This window comes from Heteronotia binoei, chromosome 6 (assembly GCF_032191835.1).
Source record: "Heteronotia binoei isolate CCM8104 ecotype False Entrance Well chromosome 6, APGP_CSIRO_Hbin_v1, whole genome shotgun sequence".
Classification (NCBI taxonomy): domain Eukaryota; kingdom Metazoa; phylum Chordata; class Lepidosauria; order Squamata; family Gekkonidae; genus Heteronotia; species Heteronotia binoei.
Genome location: NC_083228.1, coordinates 94,663,004 through 94,682,238, shown reverse-complemented (window position 1 = coordinate 94,682,238; position 19,235 = coordinate 94,663,004). Strand labels below are relative to the sequence as shown.

Below are 19,235 nucleotides of genomic sequence, written 5' to 3'. Positions count from 1 at the left end.
TTTTTTTTACCAAGTACTCCATGCAAGATGTCCACTTTGCAACATGTACCTGCTGAAACTCACTTGGAGGAATTCCACACACGCCCTGTACAGAAGGCTAATAGTGTATGTGCATTCCTTTCACAGCTGCTAAGTGAATAAATATTATTTGGAAGCTTAGCTTAATTTTCAAAATACCACTGATATATGAAAATATTTAAGTATGTGTGCAAAGATGCCCAAACCTACAAATCTATGGTTTATGATGCACAACACTCACTACTTTTAGGATAAGTGCTTTATTTCAGTAACATGGTTCATGCATTATGTACCCCTGAAAATGCATTGGAGGGAAATTGTTTTATGTCAAAACCCTTGGTTTCTGGCATGGTAAGTAGTAAAAGTAAATAAATTGTGAACAGTATCCTACCCCAAGTAGTTCAGCATCACTACTTAACAATTTATATTTTAAACCAAACACTTCACAAGTTTGGCTGGTCAAAGGACCCCTCTTAGGAATGCTTATGTTTCTGTCTGCTGTTTCCCACAAGCCCATCATGAATCATGAAATGAGTTTTGCCCTGTACTATTTATTTAAGGGGCATGGTGCTGTTTAAAGGTGAAGTATCACATTTCACAGCTGTTTGCTATCATCAGGCCATTCATTCCAGCCATGCTAGTCAAGCTTCTCTTACAGGACATTCTTGGATTGGAAAGGCATATTTAGGAAGAAAATGCTAGGAAAAAAGTAATGAATTCTTTTAAGGCATTTTTTAAAAAAAGAAAACGTGAGTCAAAATGTGTGCAGCTGTAGGCATACCTGATAATGGAGGAAAAACTCTGTGCAATGACTGCCTTGACTAGACTATCTGGGTGGAAGGGCAAAAAGAGTGGAATGTCTGTGTCTGTTATGAAAAGAAGGAAATTGCTGTCTGTACTCTGAACGCTGTGAGCTTCATATATCCAGCTGACAGTTTGACTAGTGAACACTAGTACAAAGGCCACAAAGAAGAGAATTGTGGAATCTTGATTTAAAGTAACTTGGCACAGATCAGGGGGGAAAAATGCTTCAAGAATGCATATGTGGGTTATGAGTTGGCTACTTTTTAACTGGAGGTTCTCTGCTTTTTTTCAGGTGGGTATATTCTGAAAACAGCGATTTTAAGAGGATCCATGAAGAAGTAAGTCCAGTCTACAGATCCAGTCATTGGCTCAGTTGAAAGTGTTTTAATGAGTTAACACTGGACCTAGATCCACCCTCCATTCCCTGCAGCCAGGTGTTCTGCAGCCAAGCAATGGGCCAAAAAATCTCAGGGAGCATAAAGTCTGTTGATGTGAGGGAACCCCCTTACAGACCTGTCAAACGAGAACTGAGGGGTCCGGATTTCTGCAAGCCTGCACGTCTGGATATGTTGTTGGATATGCCCCCAGCCCATTTGGAGGTTCAGTATAAACATGCTTGGAATAATGAAGATCGATCCTTAAATATATTTGTGAAGGAAGATGACAAACTGACATTTCATAGACATCCTGTTGCCCAAAGCACAGACTGTATCCGGGGCAAAGTTGGCTATACAAGGGGCCTACATGTCTGGCAGATTCACTGGCCTACCAGGCAACGGGGGACACATGCTGTGGTTGGAGTGTCAACAGCAGAAGCTCCCTTGCATTCTGTGGGATATACGTCGTTGGTTGGTAGCAATAGTGAGTCATGGGGCTGGGACCTTGGACGAAACAAACTTTATCATAACTGTAAAAATCAGCCTGGGGTGACGTATCCTGTATTTTTGGAACCAGATGAGTCTTTTGTACTACCAGACTCCTTACTGGTGGTTTTGGATATGGATGAAGGGACACTTAGCTTCATTGTAGATGGACAGTACCTTGGAGTTGCCTTCAGGGGACTAAAAGGGAAAAAACTTTATCCTATAGTCAGTGCAGTTTGGGGGCACTGTGAAATTACAATGAGATACATCAACGGACTTGATCGTAAGTGTCTTGTGATTTTTCAGAATTTTTGTTCCTTATTTGCAGTTGTCTCAGCTTCCTTCCTTCTTCTTGCATGGACTTCGAGGGATAAAGTGTAGCTGCCTCTTTTTTTCTTTCCCTTGGTAATCTTTTCTGTTAAATGTGCCCACCTGAGATGGTGGTAATAGTATGGCTGATAGCTGCAATTAGTAGTTTCAGGAATATGGCTGTGTGTGGGGGGGAGGGGGGTGGTCATACAAATGTCCCAAGGTGTAGCATGAACACAGTAACCTGTACTACTGGCATCTGTGCCTGTTTTAAAAAGAATTTTTATTAAATCATGTACTGCATTTCTAACCTGAGTTCAGAAGTGGGCTTGAACATATGTTAATCTCTCATTCTCTCTCTCTCTCTTTGATACAGTTAAAGCTTTGTTTTCTGAAAAACGGATAGTCAGCAATCTGAATTAAGACTGAAACTTCTAATTTTGGAACTACAGAACTTAAAAGTTTTGGGAACAAATAACTTATTGCAGTCCTTAATAAGTTTTCAGAATGATTTTTTTGGAAACTGGTTTGTTATTTTTTCTCTTCTATGCCCCAATTTCTGATGGCTTGCTCTTCAGAAACTCCTGTAGGTTCAGAAAAACACACACACCAGTGTTTAGTTTCATGAGGAATGTGGGGGAGAGCATAAGCACATGTTTAACTCTGTGTCACAACTGAATTTCTTGTCTTATGTGTCCCCCACTACACTAATGGACCAAATCTATGATTGCAGCCAAACACTGGTTGTGCATCATTCTTGGATAGGCTTGCATCTGTTGTGAGCCTTCTAGGATTACATTTCTTTAAGTCATGGCATTCATATGGCTGGTGCTATATTAATGAATAATGCAGGAAAGCAAGAAGTGTTTAGATTATAATAGAAGGCACCTGGAAGTCCTGCCCAGAGAATCTTTGTAGAGAAAAAAATAAAAAATTTAGCTGGTGTTCTGAAGTAATATGACACTTAAAATGAGATAGCAGTATGTTAGCTTTTCATGAAGGTTCACTATGGACTCTTTAAGTAACTGGCAAGGAAATGGTATTTCTTTTCTAATAAAAGCAGACTTCAGAAATTGTAGGCTGTGGCTTATCCTGTTGCTGGAGCTTTTTACATGAAATAATTATCACAGTTACAGTATGTGTAGAGAAGGAAGTGAGAAGGAAGAGGGAGATGACCTGCTTTGTGAGGTTGTTGTCTTGCTGCTGCTTTGGAAGAATCCATTGTATTGCACAAAAGTCTTAAGTGCAATAGATTCCCCTGCCCCTGAAAGTCTTCACTTTATCCGTCTGTCAAAGTGTGGTTTAAGGCTTTAGGAAGTCACCCATCTACATGGCTGACTGCTCCTAATACAGCCACAGGGAAAGAGCTATGCATATAAAGTAGGTTGTGTGAGGATGGCTCAAGCAGATTTTATTTATGCCAGAAAGCTTTCTTTCCCCCAGTAAATGAGAGAGCAAGCTGCTGTGATTTAAGTGTGTTTGAACCTTGAATGTGGTCACCGGCGCAAAAAGATTTCAACAGGGAGTTTTGCCCACATGTTTGAAAGGAGAGGCCACTCTGTATGTAGGAAGTTCTAGTTCTGTTGTGTAACGTGCTACCCAAATCAGTCCCTGCGTCAGGCCTGTCATGCGAAGAGTGTCCCCAACATGTGTTCTGGAGTAAAAACAGGATCTTTTGTTATATTCACTGGGTTCCAGTTTGGCACAATAAATCTTTGAGAAGAATAGAATGGAAGAGAGACAAGCACATAACCAGCAAGTAACTTTATTGCACTAGGGAAGTTATAGACAAGGTGGGGAATCAAGTTGAGAGCACATGACAGCCAGACAGAGCAGAATAGAGAGCTGCTGGAATGGTGAGTTTTTTTTAATTTGCCTTTCCTTAACTTCTGAGAAGAATTAGCTGAGGTGACTATGTGGGAGGACAGTGTTTGGGGGTATGTGGGTGTGTATAGCCTGTTGGAGAGTGGTGCCTGTTTGAGTAAGTGTGGTGTGGGTTTGTCTCTTTTCCTTGGGTGCAACTAATTGTAGCTTTTAGCAGTTTTGCCTGGGGTTAACTGCTGGTCCTGCCATCTACTGGGTGAGGCTTCAATTGTGGACAGCTTCTCCTCACCAGAGGCATAAGCTCAAGGGCTCTTGGCTCGTGGTGTTTAGTGTGGGGGCCCAGTAGGAAGGTGAGTTGGAGAAGGAAGTTGAAGAGGGATGGGAGTTCCTTAAAAGTGAAATATCGAAGGCACAATCACAAATGATTCCTATGAGAAGGAAAAAAATGGGAGCAGCCTAAAGAAGCTAAGGTGGCTCCATAAACAGCTTTCCAAAGACTTGAGAAATTAGAAACAAACAAACAAACAAATGATTCATTTAGGAAATGGAAGGAGGGCCTTATAACCAAGGATGAATATAAACAATCAGTGCTTGTAGAGAGAGAGTTTGAAAAATATAAAGCTCAGTATGAGCTTAGGCAAGCAAGAGATACTAAAAACAACAACAATAAAAGAGTTGTTTTCTTATGTTCATAGTAAGAAAAAGCAAGGATATGGTAGGCCCATTGCAGGGGACAGGAAAGTGATTGTAATAGGTGATGAAGAGAGGGCAAGACTGTTGAATTCCTACTTTTATTAGTCTACTATTGTGAGGGAAACAGTGCTACATGGCAAAAACATAAAGGTCAAAGATAAAGGTAGTCCCCTGTGCAAGCATCAGTCGTTTCCGACTCTGGGGTGGTGTCACATCACAATGTTTTCACAGCAGACTTTTTACGGGGTGGTTTGCCATTGCCTTCTCCAGTCATCCAAACTTTCCCCCCAACAAGCTCGGAAGGCTGAGTCAACAACCTCGGAAGGCTGGAAGGCTGAGTCAACATTGAGCTGGCTACCTGAACCCAGCTTCCTCTGGGATCGAACTCAGGTTGTGAGCAGAGGGCTTGGACTGCAGTACTGCAGCTGAGTTGCAGCCTAGGATCAGCATGGGGCTAGTACATAAACACCTAGTTTCTTTAAATGTATTTATTTATTTAGCATATTTCTATTCCACCCATTCCCCGTAGGGCTCAGGGTGGAGTAAAACATATAACAAAACAATAAAACACAATAAAAACGTTTTATAAATGAACAACTCAACAGCACTCAGAAAATTTTCCATATCATCACAATATTGAAATTAAGTCCTCAGGGCCAGATGAAAAGGAAACAAAATAGCTAAGGAATGGGGAATGAGGGGAAGGTCACAGGAGGTAGATAAAAAAAATATGGGAAACAAAAAACCTGTCTTGGAAGAGTGGGGATTCAGAGATTTTGTGCTCATGGTGCTGGAAGAAAGTTCTAGTAGAAAACCAATGAAAGCAGGGACAGAGGCCTTGAAATGTCATCTCTCTGTCTGCCAAGTTGCAGCCAGCTTATGGCAACCCTGTAGGGTTTTCAAGGAAAGAGACATTCAGAGGTGGTTTGACATTGCCTGCCTCTGTGTAGTGAACCTGGTATATCTTGGTGGTCTTCCATCCTAAGACTAACCAGGGCTGACTTTGTTTAGCTTCTGAGATTTGATGAGGCTGTCCTTGGCTATCACAGAGTGTCCTTTCATATACCTTAGTGCCAAATGAGGGAATTCTGCACAATGAAGAACTAGGATCTGGGATGTTATTTGGACAAAAGTGTGGAATCCTGTTCCATATTAGTGGCTTTGAAAATTTGGTGAGCAGTGAGAGTCCAAATACAGTCATAAGCAATAGTTGGAGAATGATAGTAGTAGTAGGGCAGTAGAATGATAGTAGTAGGGGGCAGTAGAATGATCTAGGTGGGTTCATCAAATTGCTTGGGTGGCAGACTGGTAAGGAAGTGGCTTGGTGGTCCTTCTCTGGCCATGATTAATTTATCAAGGAAGATGACATTGTGAGAGAGAACCCTGAGACGTTTGGTTCTTTGTCCTGCAGACCTGTGTCACTGATTATGGCTGTGAATGTGAGGTTTTCTGGATGGTCAGAAAGATGTAACTCTAGAATAGTTGTCAGGCTACTCCCTTTTGAGAGTGCCTGGGGGATTACTTTCCTTGATTTGGAAGCCCAATTTTAATGTCAGCTTCAATGGATGTCCCCCGCATCTCCAGCATCTGAAGGCCAAAGTATCTTGAGGTGCTCATGTTATGGGTTTCATTGTGGGGAGAAGAAGACCCCCTTGGAGGGCAACAAAAACTAAGCAGAATTTGTTAAAACACTTCCTTTAACCCAGTTTTTTTTTTTTAAATAATGTGATTATCCTATGAGCTTTGCAGATAAGCCTGTGGTTTATGACTATATATTTCAGTGTCATGCTTTATGGCTGCTTTACAAAAGTTTTTATAGCAATGCGATTCTGTATTATACACACTCTTTCCTGGCAGGAGCCTGTGCTGATTTCCTCTGAAGGGTACAGGGGGAGCTGTGGTAAAAAAAAACAAGCTGAAGTAAATGTTTTGTTGCTTGCATTAGTTAGTTTTGCCCAAATATTCTTGGTAAAACACAGAATTGATAAGTAGATGTGATTTGGGTCATTTTTGCCATGGCTACAAATTCATAAGATCAGACTAGCAAAATAAAGCTACTGGTTGGAAAGAGTGCTGTTCAAAGTCTACATTCACGCAGGTTACATCCTTTTTAGGTGTAGAACCTTTCATTTGACCCTCTTATGTTTCTGAATTAATTTAGTTCTTGGATCCCTGGAGAATGGGGGTGCTTTTTTTGTGTAAGACAGACAGGTAGAGGCTGTCATGGATGAGAGTGAGATCAAACCACTTAATCTTAGGAAAGCACATTTATGGAGATGGACTTGTGCAGAGTTGGTTTGGCTTGGCAAAGCTTATTTCTTCCAGATCTGTATGCTTCAGTATTCTGTGTAAGAAATCTCTCTGATGTGCAAGAACCTGGTGGTTGGTTGCTGTGCTCTGCAGCCAGAGCCAACATTGGCTAGGACCTTCTACACATGTGGGGGGGGGGGGGGGAGAGAACTGAAAAAGAGCTGGCTTTCCTATGTAGGGCTGCCAAGCTCCCAGGCAGGGCAGGGGTTCTCCTGCTTTGGAGGTCCCCAACCCACCAGCCCACAGTGGGCTGGAGGGGGGATTTCCTCCCGACGTTGCCGGCACGATAACGTCTCTTGCAAGTGCAATGCACACACAGTCATCATGCGTGCAGTGCACGCACAGAAAAAGTTCCCTGCCAGAGGCTATGGGGGACTTGGCAACCCTATTCCTATGTGTTGCAGAAGTCAGAAGTGTAAGAGACCTGATAGACTCTGGAAGGGGAAAATGTTTCAGAGAGTGTGGGCTTTTCCCCTCCTGCTCTTCTTTGTTGCTCAGGATGATGAATACCCCAAGCTCTGATTTCTCTTTCCAAACTGAGTGAATGAGCAGTGACATGGCAACTGAGTCTCAGTGTAAGGTGATGCTCATTGCAAGGGGGCAGGGAGAGGAGTACTGATTCACATAAACATGAGAAATTAGAAGGGAACATAATGTGAGTTTTTCAGCACCCAGTGATTGACTGGAGCTGGAACACAATTATAAAGAGGCTGGCAATGATGACATCAGTTGCTGCTGTTTCACCCACTGTTGAACAAAATTCGATGTGTGCAGCCTGCAGCAACGCTGCTAGGCTGCACTAGCAAAGTTTGCCACCCTGGGAGGGGATCTTCATCCCGTTTGGGCGCGTATTTGAGGGGGTGGGGCCAGGCCATTGTAACGGCCAGACCTCCACTCCCTGTTTTCAGTCTCGATGACGATCAGGCTGGTTGTTCTTTGCTGCTCTTCAAGGCGTGGGGGGGTGCTCCTTTCTTGAGGCCCTTCTCCGTGTTGGTGCTGGCATCGGCTTCGTTGTGTGATGCAGCGTGTTCCTCATGAGCTGCGGTAGCGGTGTGGAAGGACGTATGGAAGACTGGAGTGTTCCGGGGGCCTGCTGTGGCAGCTTCTTAAGGCTGGTGTATCCTCGTCCTTCTTTGTTCCTCTCCCTGCATTCATCCTAAAGCAGGGGGTCTTCGCCTTTTGGTGCTTGTACACCCTTTAAGGGTCGGAGGGAGTGTTGTTCAGGCTGGGTCAGCCATACTGGGCTTACCCTGCTAGCTGTGGGGGGCGGCAGCCATACTGGCCTTCCTTTCTTCCTCAAGGGAGGGTGGCCATTTTAAGGAGTTTAGTGGGGAAGCCATTTTGCAGGTCTGCCCTAGAAGGCGTTAGTTGCTCTTTGTCATTGCTCATTGGGGCTGCTGCTTAGTGGGCACTGCAGAGATGTCGGGTAGGAAAGGGTCTGGAAAAACCAAGGGCAAACCGCCCGCACCAAAGTCCCCTAAGGCCCCGGCCAAGAGGCCTCCACCCCCTTTGTCTTCCTCTGATGAAGAAGGTGAGTAGGCAGTTAATGCTAGCATACTGCAAAGGCTGCTGCCGCTGGAGGAAGCGTTGGGTTTTCCTCCTTCCGAAAGGGCTGGAGTGGAAAAGGCATCTAAAAGGGCGCTCCAAGTGAATGTTTTAACCAGGTTGTCTATTCTTGAGGGCAGGTCTGGTGCATTCATCACTGGCAGTGCCACAGGTCTCGGCGGTCCAGATGGGGGAGCGGTGTCATTGTCAGGAGCTGCTGGAACTGGGTCAACACTGATGCCTGTGAGATCTGTTGGTAAGGCTGGGAATAATTTGCAGGTGTATGCTGGGCCAGCTTGGCCTTGGGGGCCTTGGGGTCATGCCTCACCTGCTGGACAAGGCTTTCCTGCGGTGAGTCCTGGGTTTTCTTTCCACACAGGTATGGGTTTATCGTCATATTGGGCTTGGCCAACTGGACAGTATCGGTTGGGCGGAGTTTGGCTGGGTGTGGGGCAGCAAGGTCTTCTGGGTTCTTGTATGTGGGGTTGGGGCGTCCCTTCTTATGGGGCGGTCCCTTTTACTGCTTCACCTTTTGGGGATGTAGCCTTGCTCTTGGGGGATCATTTGTTGTCAGCAACAAAAGAAAAAAAATTAAAGGGGGAGTATGTGGATATTTTCTCCCTCCTTTTCCAGGAGTTGGAGAAAAAAGGACAAGAAGGACTTAGACAAAAAAGAAAAGGAAAAGTTAAAGAAGCGCAAAGTAGATTGGACTTGGGCTAATTGGCTGCCTGGGTTTTTTAATCTTCACTGGGGTGATTGTACGAGCTCAGCCTTGGAGGGCGGCCGCCCTCATCCAGTACATGGACATAATTTATAAGGCGTACACAATGTTTAGCGGGCCTTCTTGGATGCAATACGATGAGGAATTCAGGATGAGGGCTGCTTTGTACCCTTCCCTTCAGTGGGACCGGATTCACCAGCAGCTATGGCTGCAGGTCATGTATCCTGTGCGGTCAAATTTGGGGGACCACTCTGACAGTGGTCATTTGGTGGCCAAGTCACCTGCAACTTCCTCAGCTTTGACAGCCTCTTCCCGCAGTTCTGCGGGGCAGGCGGTTCAAACCCGCCTGCTTTGCTGGGAGTTCGGTTCTCAGGGAGTATGCAGAAGAAAGGCTTGTCAGTTCAAGCACGAATGCCCCATGTGTGGCGGGCCTCACTCCTTCAATAACTGCCCAAAAGCCCGGGTGCGTAAGAATCAGAAGAAACCAGGAGGAGGGGGAGGCATTTATCAGGCTGGAAAAGGGGGCCCAGTCTGATAAAGGTGGGACCTCTTGAATACTGGCTGTCCAGGTATCCACGGAGGGATGACAGCATTTACCTGCTAAAAGGTTTTAAGTTCAGTTTTAGGGTCACTTTTCAGGGGCCTCGGGTCCCATTTATGTTTGGGAATCTTAGTTCTGTTAAAGGTTTGGAGCAGGTAGTTAAAGATAAGATTGCCAAGGAGTTGGCTGAGGGCAGGGTTTTGGGCCCATTTCCTCACCCCCCTTTGGACAACCTTAGGGTTTTCCCCTTGGGCGTGGTACCTAAAAAGGTTTCTGGTGAATTTCATTTGATTCACCATCTTTCCTTCCCCAAAAGGAAATCTGTTAATGATGGGATTCCCGAGTATTTATGCTCCATCAGATATACCAGCTTCGACCAGGCCGTTGCCGTGGTACGACGCTGTGAGGTGGGTGCAGAGTTGGCAAAATGTGATATTAAATCTGCATTTCGCCTTTTACCAGTTTATCCTGCTGACTTTTGAGCTCTTGGGCTTCTCTTTCGAGGGCCAATTTTACATGGACAGAGCATTGCCAATGGGCTGCTCTGTATCGTGTTCTGCTTTTGAGCATTTCAGCACATTCTTGGAGTGGGCTGTTCGTGAAAAAGTGAGTTTGCAGGAGGTCCTTCATTATTTGGATGACTATCGTTTTGTGGGTCCCGTGGGGATGGGGTGTTGTGAGCAGCTGCTGTCAGGCTTTATGGAGCTGGCCGCAGAACTGGGGATTCCTTTGACTCAGAAAAAAACAGAGGGTCCAGTCCAAAATCTGATATTTTGGGGGATTGAGTTGGATACCCTGGGGCAGTTGTCCAGGATATCTTACCAAAAACTTGTAGATTTAAGGAACAGGATTCATTCCTTTCTTCTTAAGCGGAAGGTCTCCTTGATCAAATTGCAGCAGCTGGTTAGGCATCTTAACTTTGCTTGCAAAGTGGTTGCCCCTGGGCGAGCCTTTCTCCGTAGGCTTTGTGATGCTATGGCAGGCCTACGCTTGCTACAGCATAGAACACGCGTTACCAGTAGCATGAGGAAAGATTTGGGGGTTTGGCAAGAATTTTTGGAATCCTTTAATGGGATCTCCTTCTGGAGAGATGACATGAGGCTTGAAGCTAAGCTCCAGGTCATGTCTGATGCTGCTGGATCTTTGGGTTTTGGAGTCTATTTCCGTGAACATTAGTGCGCTGATAGTTGGCCAGAATCCTGGATGCAGGTAGGAATGAACCGAGATCTTATGTTTCTCGAGTTCTTTCCCATTCTGGTTGCAGTTTGGCTGTGGGGGATGGATATGGCTAATTGCACTGTTCATTTTTGGTGCGATAATATGGCAGTAGTCCATGTCATTAATTCCCTTTCATCCAAATCCCAGCAGGTTATGAGGTTGGTGAGGGCCTTCACTCTGCGTTGTCTGCGGCTTAACATATTGTTTTTAGCCAAGCATGTTCCTGGGGTGAATAACAGGGTGGCCAATGCTCTCTCTCGTAAACAGATGGAGAGGTTTTGTCAGCTGGCCCCAGATGCCAATTGAGAGGCGGTGCCAATGCCCCAGGACCTATGGTTGATTGGAGAGCCGAGGCTAGCAGAGCAATAGGCCTAGCCATTGCGCCTAGCACCAGGAAGTCTTATGAACGTGCCGTGCGGCAGTTTGAGGACTTTAGGGCTGAGGTAGGGTATCGCATTGTTTGGCCCCTTCCGGTGGAGCAGTTGCTCCCCTACTGTTTTTCTCTGTGAGGTAGGGGATTGGCCGTGCGATCTATTAGGGGGTGCTTGTCTGCACTGGCTTTTGCCAGTAAGGCACTGGGTTATAAGGAGGAAACAGCTGATTTTCGTCTCCGAACAATGCTGGAGGGGTGGGCAACAGAAGCAGGTCCTAGGCTTGACACACGAAAACCTATTTCCTCATTGATTCTTAGGGGTCTAAAGCGAGTTTGGGGCATGGTGTGTGCTTCATATTTTGAGGCCTCTTTATTTCATGTTGTGTCCTTGGTAGCTTTTTTCAGGGCTCTTAGAGTCAGTGAGCTAGTGGCACGGTCCAGGAATGACATTTCTGGTGATGCTTTGTTGCTACAGGATCTGAGGGCAAAGCGGTCATTACTGTCCGTCGCTCTAAGACTGACCAGTCTCAGAGAGGTACTGTGCTTGAGCTTGGCACCTGTTCCGAGCTGGAGATGTGCCCAGTTTCAGCTTTGGCTGCTTATTTAGCAGCTCGGGGGCCCAAGGAAAGGTTTTTGTTCTGTCACAATAATGGTAGACCGTTGACGAAGCATCAGTTTGGGGCTGTTACGTCATGGGCTTTAGGTGAGTTGGGGTTGTCTGGGGTGCAGTTCAGGACCCACTCCTTTAGAATCGGGGCAGCCTCTACAGCTGCTGCCCTGGGATACCCTTCTTCCTCCATTCGGCACCTGGGCCGTTGGTGCTCATCGGCCTACAAATCTTATGTCGACTTTTGCTCAGTTCCTAGCTTTGTTCGTTTGGTTGAAATGTTACTGGTTGCTGTTTCTTGTTTGACTGTTTTTTCTTTTTAGATGCTCTTGTTCCTGGCCAGAGGAGCTGAGTTCTCGTCTGTGGCCACATCCATGTGTTTTGGGCCGCACATCAGGCTCAGAGAACTTTGGTTGGCTCTCAGCTGGGACTCAGCTGACATGTTTGTATCGATTGGCATGGGCGCCGAGGCCTTCAGTGACCGAGCCTGCTGCCTTTGTTATTTCGAGGGAGTATGGGTCTTCCTCCTCAGGTTTTAATTATTCACCTGGGAGGAAATGGTCTTGGGCTAGTAAAAGGCAAGACGTTAGTCTGGCAAGCCCGTGAGGATTTTCAGTACATTAGGGAGCAATGGCCTGGGACCACTATAATTTGGTCAGCCATGCTGCCCCGCCTTGTTTGGCGCAGTGCTTGGGATCCTGCAGCTATTGAGAGGGCCAGATACAAAGCTAACAAGGAAATTAGGAAGGCATTGGAAAGGGGGTTGGGCCACTATCTGCCCCATCCAGGTATTTCTAAGGAATTTCCGGACCTCTACCGAGGGGATGGGGTACATCTCTCAGAAAAGGGTAATATGCTTTTCTTGAGAGATCTCCCGGTAGGTGCTAAGCCCTAAGTAGAGACTTAGTCTTAGTGGTGGCAGGTTTTACTGGGTTTAGGGTACTTTGCAGCTAGGGGAGGACCATGAAGCATCCCCTTTTTGAGGAGTTAGGGGTCTGACATAATCAACCTTTGGGTTTGATGACCCAGGGTGGAAAAAATGCAGACTGTCCTGGAGGCCAGAGGGTGCCTTCAATTGAGACGTGCACCTGGTGGTTGGGCCCTCTGGGGCGTGCCTCCCAGCTGGGCTGGCCTGGCGGGAGCTGTGTCATACAGCTCCGGTTGGGGGGTGGGTCTCTTGCCCGCGAATGGCAGGGGAGCGATCTGTTGAGACCCCTAGCCCTGACCAGGCCGCAGTTTAGGTGCCCTTGCCATTTTATTATGATGATTAATAAAGTGGCTCATTATTTATAGCAATTCATTGTGTCTGACTCTTCATTCTGACTTGGGGGGGGCAAATGGAGAGACCAGAGCAAGGGAGAAAGGCAGGTGGTGCTGAGGTGGTTCCTAGATCTGACTGAGATTGTACAGACCTGGTGCTGCGAGGAAACCTAGCCAGGAAAGACATCCTGGAGATATGGTGGATGGTTCAATGAAAAATGTTCAATTTATAAATAGTAGTAAAAAGTCAAATTCCATATTGTTATGATGAGGAAAAAAGACTAATATCTTTGTATAAATCTGTAGCCACACCTCATTTGGAATGTTATAAGCAGTTTTGCTCACCTTTTCTCCAAAAGTATGTTTAGGAAATAGAACAAATAAAGAAAAGGTTAATCAGAATAAGCAAGACTTTATAGATTATTTTGCTTACTTAGAAAGGCTGAAGTGGTCGGGATATTTTAACTTGGATTAAAGATTTCTTGGTGTGTGGGAGGGGAATTAAATTAAGCTTTAAAAGTATACATGGTATGAAATAAATGGACAAAGAAAACTCTCCCCTCCCCCATTTTAGAAAGGAATATGCCCTGAACCTTAACTACTATATTCTGTTTTTACATATGGTATCTGTTTCATGTGTTGGAGTTCTCATGTATGATTAGAATGAAGACTAAGAATTTATCAAAATAATTAGGACAAGTTTATAGATAGAAAGTGAAATCCAGGTATCCGCATATACAGGGAAAATAATGTGCCAGTATTTTGCAATATAAAAATACTGAATAGTTCGTGCATACTTATCCTTAGTTCCAGCACTCACCCAACATTTTACAACATTGATTAATGCACATCTCAGGAAATAAAGCATTAAGGGTGGAGGGATAAAGTGTCAGCAACGTGAGTGAAAGGAGATACTACCTATTCTTTCAGAGATGTCTTACAGCATCTGAAGGTCTAAAGAAACAGGAAGCTTTCAGAACTGCATCAAGCCAAAGACTGGGTTAATACAAAAATTCCAAAACAGGTTGCTTGGCAAGGTTGCCAAGCAGGAATCCAGACTGAGTTTCAGGCAGTACGCTAAGAAAAGTCTAGAAGATAGAGCTGTGGAGTGAGACAGGAAATAACAAGCAGGGGAAGGATCCAGATTAAACAAGTAGCATTGAGCTGAGTTTATGGAAGAGAACTGAGGGAGGGTAAACAAGTGTAGACCCCAAGTACACAAATACACTTCTGGAGCAGAATATGAGTTTGAATGGTGAAGGCAAATATTTTTATAATAGGAATGAAAGTTTTTGTGGGGTTGGAGGCAGGCAGAGGCATCTGTAGGAAGCCTCTGGACTGTTTAGGAGCAGAGGAAAGGGGAAGACTTGAGGTAGAGAAGACTTCTCAAAGTGAGACTGGACAGCAGACCATGATTCTTTGATTGGATGGAAAACTATTAGAATAGGAACTATGGAGCACACCATGTCTGTTTGCATTTGAATTGTGTTGTGCAGTGATCAGATATGTTGTCCACTGAAAGAAATAAAGCTTTAATGCATAAATGATAAGCCAGATACATGCATCATTGTAGATATAGTCTGTTCCTGATTTTCTTCCAGCCTTTCTTAACACCTTTATTTCATGTGTACAGATACCTTCTGACTGAGGGTCCCCTAATTTTTCTGGCAAATAACCCTTGGGACAAAAGTGGACATTATTTGCTCCAAAATGGCAGGGCAATTGGTGAGTCACCAATTGAAAGGGGTAGTAGATGGGGCCTTGCCATACCATGAAGACAGAGTGACCATAGCACCTGGTGATGCTGCTGGTTGATGATTGCGTTCACTTATTTGCAAGCTTGGGTGTTGATATTTGTATGTGCGTTCTCTGGTTGGAAAAGTTGTATTACTATACTGGTCAAAGTTCAACTTTTAGTTGTGTCTGTACCTCCTGGATAGTTATTGCTTTTGAAAAAATAGATCCAATACATCTGATTAAGAATGGAATCTTTTTTTGCAGGCGAGGAGGTGTTATAGAAGCAGCCATAATTTTAATTGAATGACTTGTACTGATAAGCTTTTTCTCCTGCTGTCTGAAATTTATTTGTTCTCAGCTCACTGAAATGATTCATGATAGCAGTATGTTGAACACAGATCAGGTGATAATTCAATTATTGTAGAACTAGATGAGCTGAATAGAACTATGTTCTTAGATTACAGTGTGCATAGTTGTCTAGTGATATTAAAAGTAGCAATGTAGCTTTTCCAATAGGTGTGTTCATTCATATATGGCCTATAATATACAATAAAAACAGTTGTAAGCATAATTCATCCCCTCAGTTTTTTACAGAAATCAGCCCTGTAGCACTTCTACTTAGAGGAGATTTACTGGTCTTCTGCTTTCCCATCCCACTCACTTTGAAAAGTTATGTATGTTTTGTAATAAATATCCACTTTCTGTGGGAAGGACTAATATAATAAAGTGTTCACAGAATTTCCATAATTAGCCTTGGTAATGAGCATCATGGATATCATTTTCACTGGTGCAAGCTTTGGGCTCCTGTTTGTTCCTGGAATTTTCTTGTTTCTTGAAAGGATGTGGGCATTGCTTTTGTAGCATTATGTCCAAGACTGGATTGGGATAAATCCTCTATTTATAATTTTATGGTTTTAATGTTTTACTGATTTAATATGTAAATTTGACTGTTGTTAGCCACTCTTGAGTCCATTCATGGAGAGGACGGGATATAAATTTAAAATAAATAAATAAATAAAAATAAAGGAGAAGGCAGTTCATCAAAACCACCTGTAATAAAGTATAAAATCACAAAATGGGGGTGAGAAGCAACTACCCACTAATGATTACAAATAAATAGAAATATTTAGAAAAAATGTACAATTACATAAGAGAAATATATATACCAGGGTATAAATAATAGCTACTTGCTAAGAAAAAATGCAAAAGAACTGAATGACATCATTGAAAGTTAGCCACAAAGTCTAACAAATAGCATATATTACAGCTGCCAGCAGGACATTTTGATTTATCATCTTCAGATAAATAAATATTTTCTTCAAATTTAAAATATGCTTCTTTCTTTCTTAGATAAAGCTACCAATAAAATGAAGAGCTGAAGATGCAGGTTTCTCTCTTAATAGGCTCACAATTAGGCTTCCGAACCCTCCCGCCCTGGCGGGGGACCCCAGAGGCGGAGCGGGCGAGTCCGCCGCGCCGCTGCCGCCTCTTCTCTGCTCACCTTGGCTGCTCCTCTGAGATGGGCTCAGGCTGAGCCCATCTCGGAGGAGCAGCCACGGCGAGCGAAGAAGAGGCGGCAGCTGCGCAGCGGTGTCGCCCGCTCTGAGACGGGGCGGCTGGCCACGCTCCCCGGCGCCGTTTCCCCCCCTCCCCCTTAGCTCCACCCCAGTGTCTCCTGGCTCCACCCCCAAAGTCTCCTGGCTCCACCCCCAAAGTCCCCAGATATTTCTGGGATTGGACTTGGCAACCTTACTCACAATATGCAAGTTGACAGTGCTATTGCACTTTATTTTACAATTGATTGGAATGGGTCACCTCTCCAAAATGAAGTCTCAACTTGCTTGGAAGTATACATAATTTCTTCTGACCATTGTGCTTTAATCTCCTGACCAAAGAGGTATTAATAGAGAAGCAGCACAGGAATGATCAGATTAGTTTGTGTGTTTTTATGTAATTTATTTCAAAGTTTGCCAAAATTTTCTAGCAATGGGAAGAAAATGGCTGAACTTATGTATTTACATCATTTATACACTGTGCAGTTCAGATTATCCTCCTTGTCTGAGTTTTATCCTTGCAACAACCCTCTGCAGCATGCTAGGCTGAGTCCATGTCACTGGCCCAGTGTCAGTGGCCCTGACTTTCAACCTATAAATATTTGGAGTTGTGACAGCAAGACAGGATTATTTTAATCAATATATGGTATGTCAGCAATGTAATTATACAAGCAAAGGTGGCTTGGTGTTGTTCTGCCTTTTAATTGAATTAATTTGTGAAAAGTAGAGCCAGATATTAGGTGTGTGTGGAGCTGGCTATGTGGTGAGCGTTTTAGAAATATGGCATAGATGAGGTTGACTCAGCCTTCCATCCTTCCAAGGTCAGTAAAATCAGTACTCGGCTTGCTAGGGGTAAAGTGTAGATCAGGAGTCCCCAACCTCCGGTCCGCAGACCGGTACTGGTCTGTGGCCTGTCTGGAACCGGTCTGCAGCCTCGCCACCCTCGTCTCTCCTTGCGCACCTCCACCACCACTCTCCGTTTTAAGGCAGAAGAAAGGGCAGTGAAGCGCCGCCTTTCCCAACTCCTTAAGGGCTGATCCCCGCTCCTGGGTGTGGGAAGGAAGTGGGGTGGAGACAAGGCGGTGCCACTTCTTCAGCGGGTTGCCGTCCGCTGTTACAAAGGTTTTTCCCACCAAGATCGGGGGGGGGGGGGTGGTCAGCCCTTAAGGGGCCGAGGAAGATTTCTTTTGCCTTAAAATAGTAGAAATGGAGGGTGGTGGAGGAGGCGCTGCAATGAGAGACGGGGCAGGAAGGCTGCACATCCACCAGGGAGGGGGCGGAGAGGCTACACGGCCGCAGGGGATGGCGGGGAGGCTGCAGGACCCGGGGGGGTGGCAGAGAGGCTGCATGGCACTTCAGGGGTGGGGCCAAATTTGGTGCCCCCATCCTGCCAGCCCTGGGCCCATGGTGGGTGGGCTGGCCCTGGTACCGTTTCCCGGCACCACAAAGGTTGGGGACCACTGGTGTAGATGCAAACCAACCCATAAAAAAGTCTGCCATGAAAATGTCTTGATATGACATCACCCTGTTGGTAATGACCCAGTGCTTGCACAGGGGACTACCTTTACCTGTTATAGATGAGCTTGGTTTGTCATGCCCCTTTTGGCATAGTTTTATACCACACAGTGATTTGCTGTGACTTCTCTGCATTGCAGTAGTGTCAAACATAAACTTGGAAAGGAACTCAGGTGGTATTTCCCTTTTGCGGCATCTTAGTAAAGTTTTCCTCTGTAACAGTACCATCAGAATAATTTGTCTCTTTAGTGTAATTTTAAGCCATAGTTTTTGAATACACTTTCTCTCTATGCTGGAACATTAATTAGAATTCTTCTCTAGTAAATAATTTTCTCCTGTAATCCAGTTGTTGACATTTTTCTAATCTAGTTTCCGCATAGCTTTAGGCTACATTTTAAATTATCATTACAGCACACAACCAAAAGTATTTTTGGCTTTTGGCTGTTTATTCTAACTTATTTTTTAAGTCAGGCACATTATTAATCTCTTCCCCCTCCCTGTGCTTCATCCTTCCATTCATTCCTTGTCCATCAATGTTTTGTATGTTGCCTTGTTGCTATTTAGGATTCTCTTATTGTGAAATGCTTAAGACAATGAACTCTCCAAAGCCTGGAATCAGAAAACCTGATTAACTTTGTCATGTACTTTAGATTTGCTTTTATTCTTCTAGTCAACAAATCTGTTTAGAATTAGATGACACATCTTGTGGGAGTATTTCCTCCCCCAAGTGGATCCTTATATTCTAGTGTAGAGAGCCTTGGGGCACTTGTTTAGACTCAGTGGAGGGTGTGTGTTGACTGTGGCAGGGAGCAGGGGAAGCTTGTGCATTTTGAAATACTACAGGTTTTTATTTTTTAATGGTAGGAGGCTGGCTGCAATCTGCTTCACATTGTTTCATATTGAAAACCAAATGTCCTTGTTTCATGTAGAGGTATGTTGGCTTTGATCATGTACTTTGTGTCTGCTTTTGGTCCTCTTTGATTGTTCTAGAGGAGATCTTCCACTGTCTGTCATGTTCCTGTAGCGCTAGCTACTTTTTGGCTTGTTCAAAGGCATTGCTTGGGTGTGAAGAAAATGTCTGGTATCAGAGGAATATGTGCTTGGAGGACCACTTCTGTCCTGGACAAAGAGGTGTGCAAGGGAAAACAAGGTATAGGATCTAAGCTTTTTTGCCTTGTCAGACAAAAGTGAATTATCAAAATCGTACCCTACTTAGAAGCAGGAACATTGAGAACAGCTGAAGTCATTGCTCTGGTTTGCAGACTTGTCCAGCTACAGATTGTCATGAGTGTATGTGCTCTTTTCCATTCTGTGCATAAAACATTGTTGAAGCCAGACACTCTA

At 44.5% G+C, this 19,235-nt stretch overlaps 1 protein-coding gene across 3 annotated transcripts in view; it reads left to right on the top strand.

Moving 5' to 3' along the window:
- The window catches only part of SPSB4 (splA/ryanodine receptor domain and SOCS box containing 4), a 145,692-nt gene that overhangs the window by 37,204 nt on the left and 89,253 nt on the right, over positions 1-19,235 (top strand). Inside the window, exons 1-2 of one of the 3 annotated variants that reach the window (XM_060242176.1) lie at positions 629-727; positions 1,115-1,968. In XM_060242176.1, coding sequence (XP_060098159.1) covers positions 1,275-1,968 — 694 coding nt within the window. In that variant the 5' untranslated portion in view covers positions 629-727; positions 1,115-1,274. Of the gene's footprint in view, positions 1-628; positions 768-1,114; positions 1,969-19,235 lie in introns of those variants that run through there. The other 2 variants (XM_060242177.1, XM_060242175.1) reach the window with 2 other exon arrangements.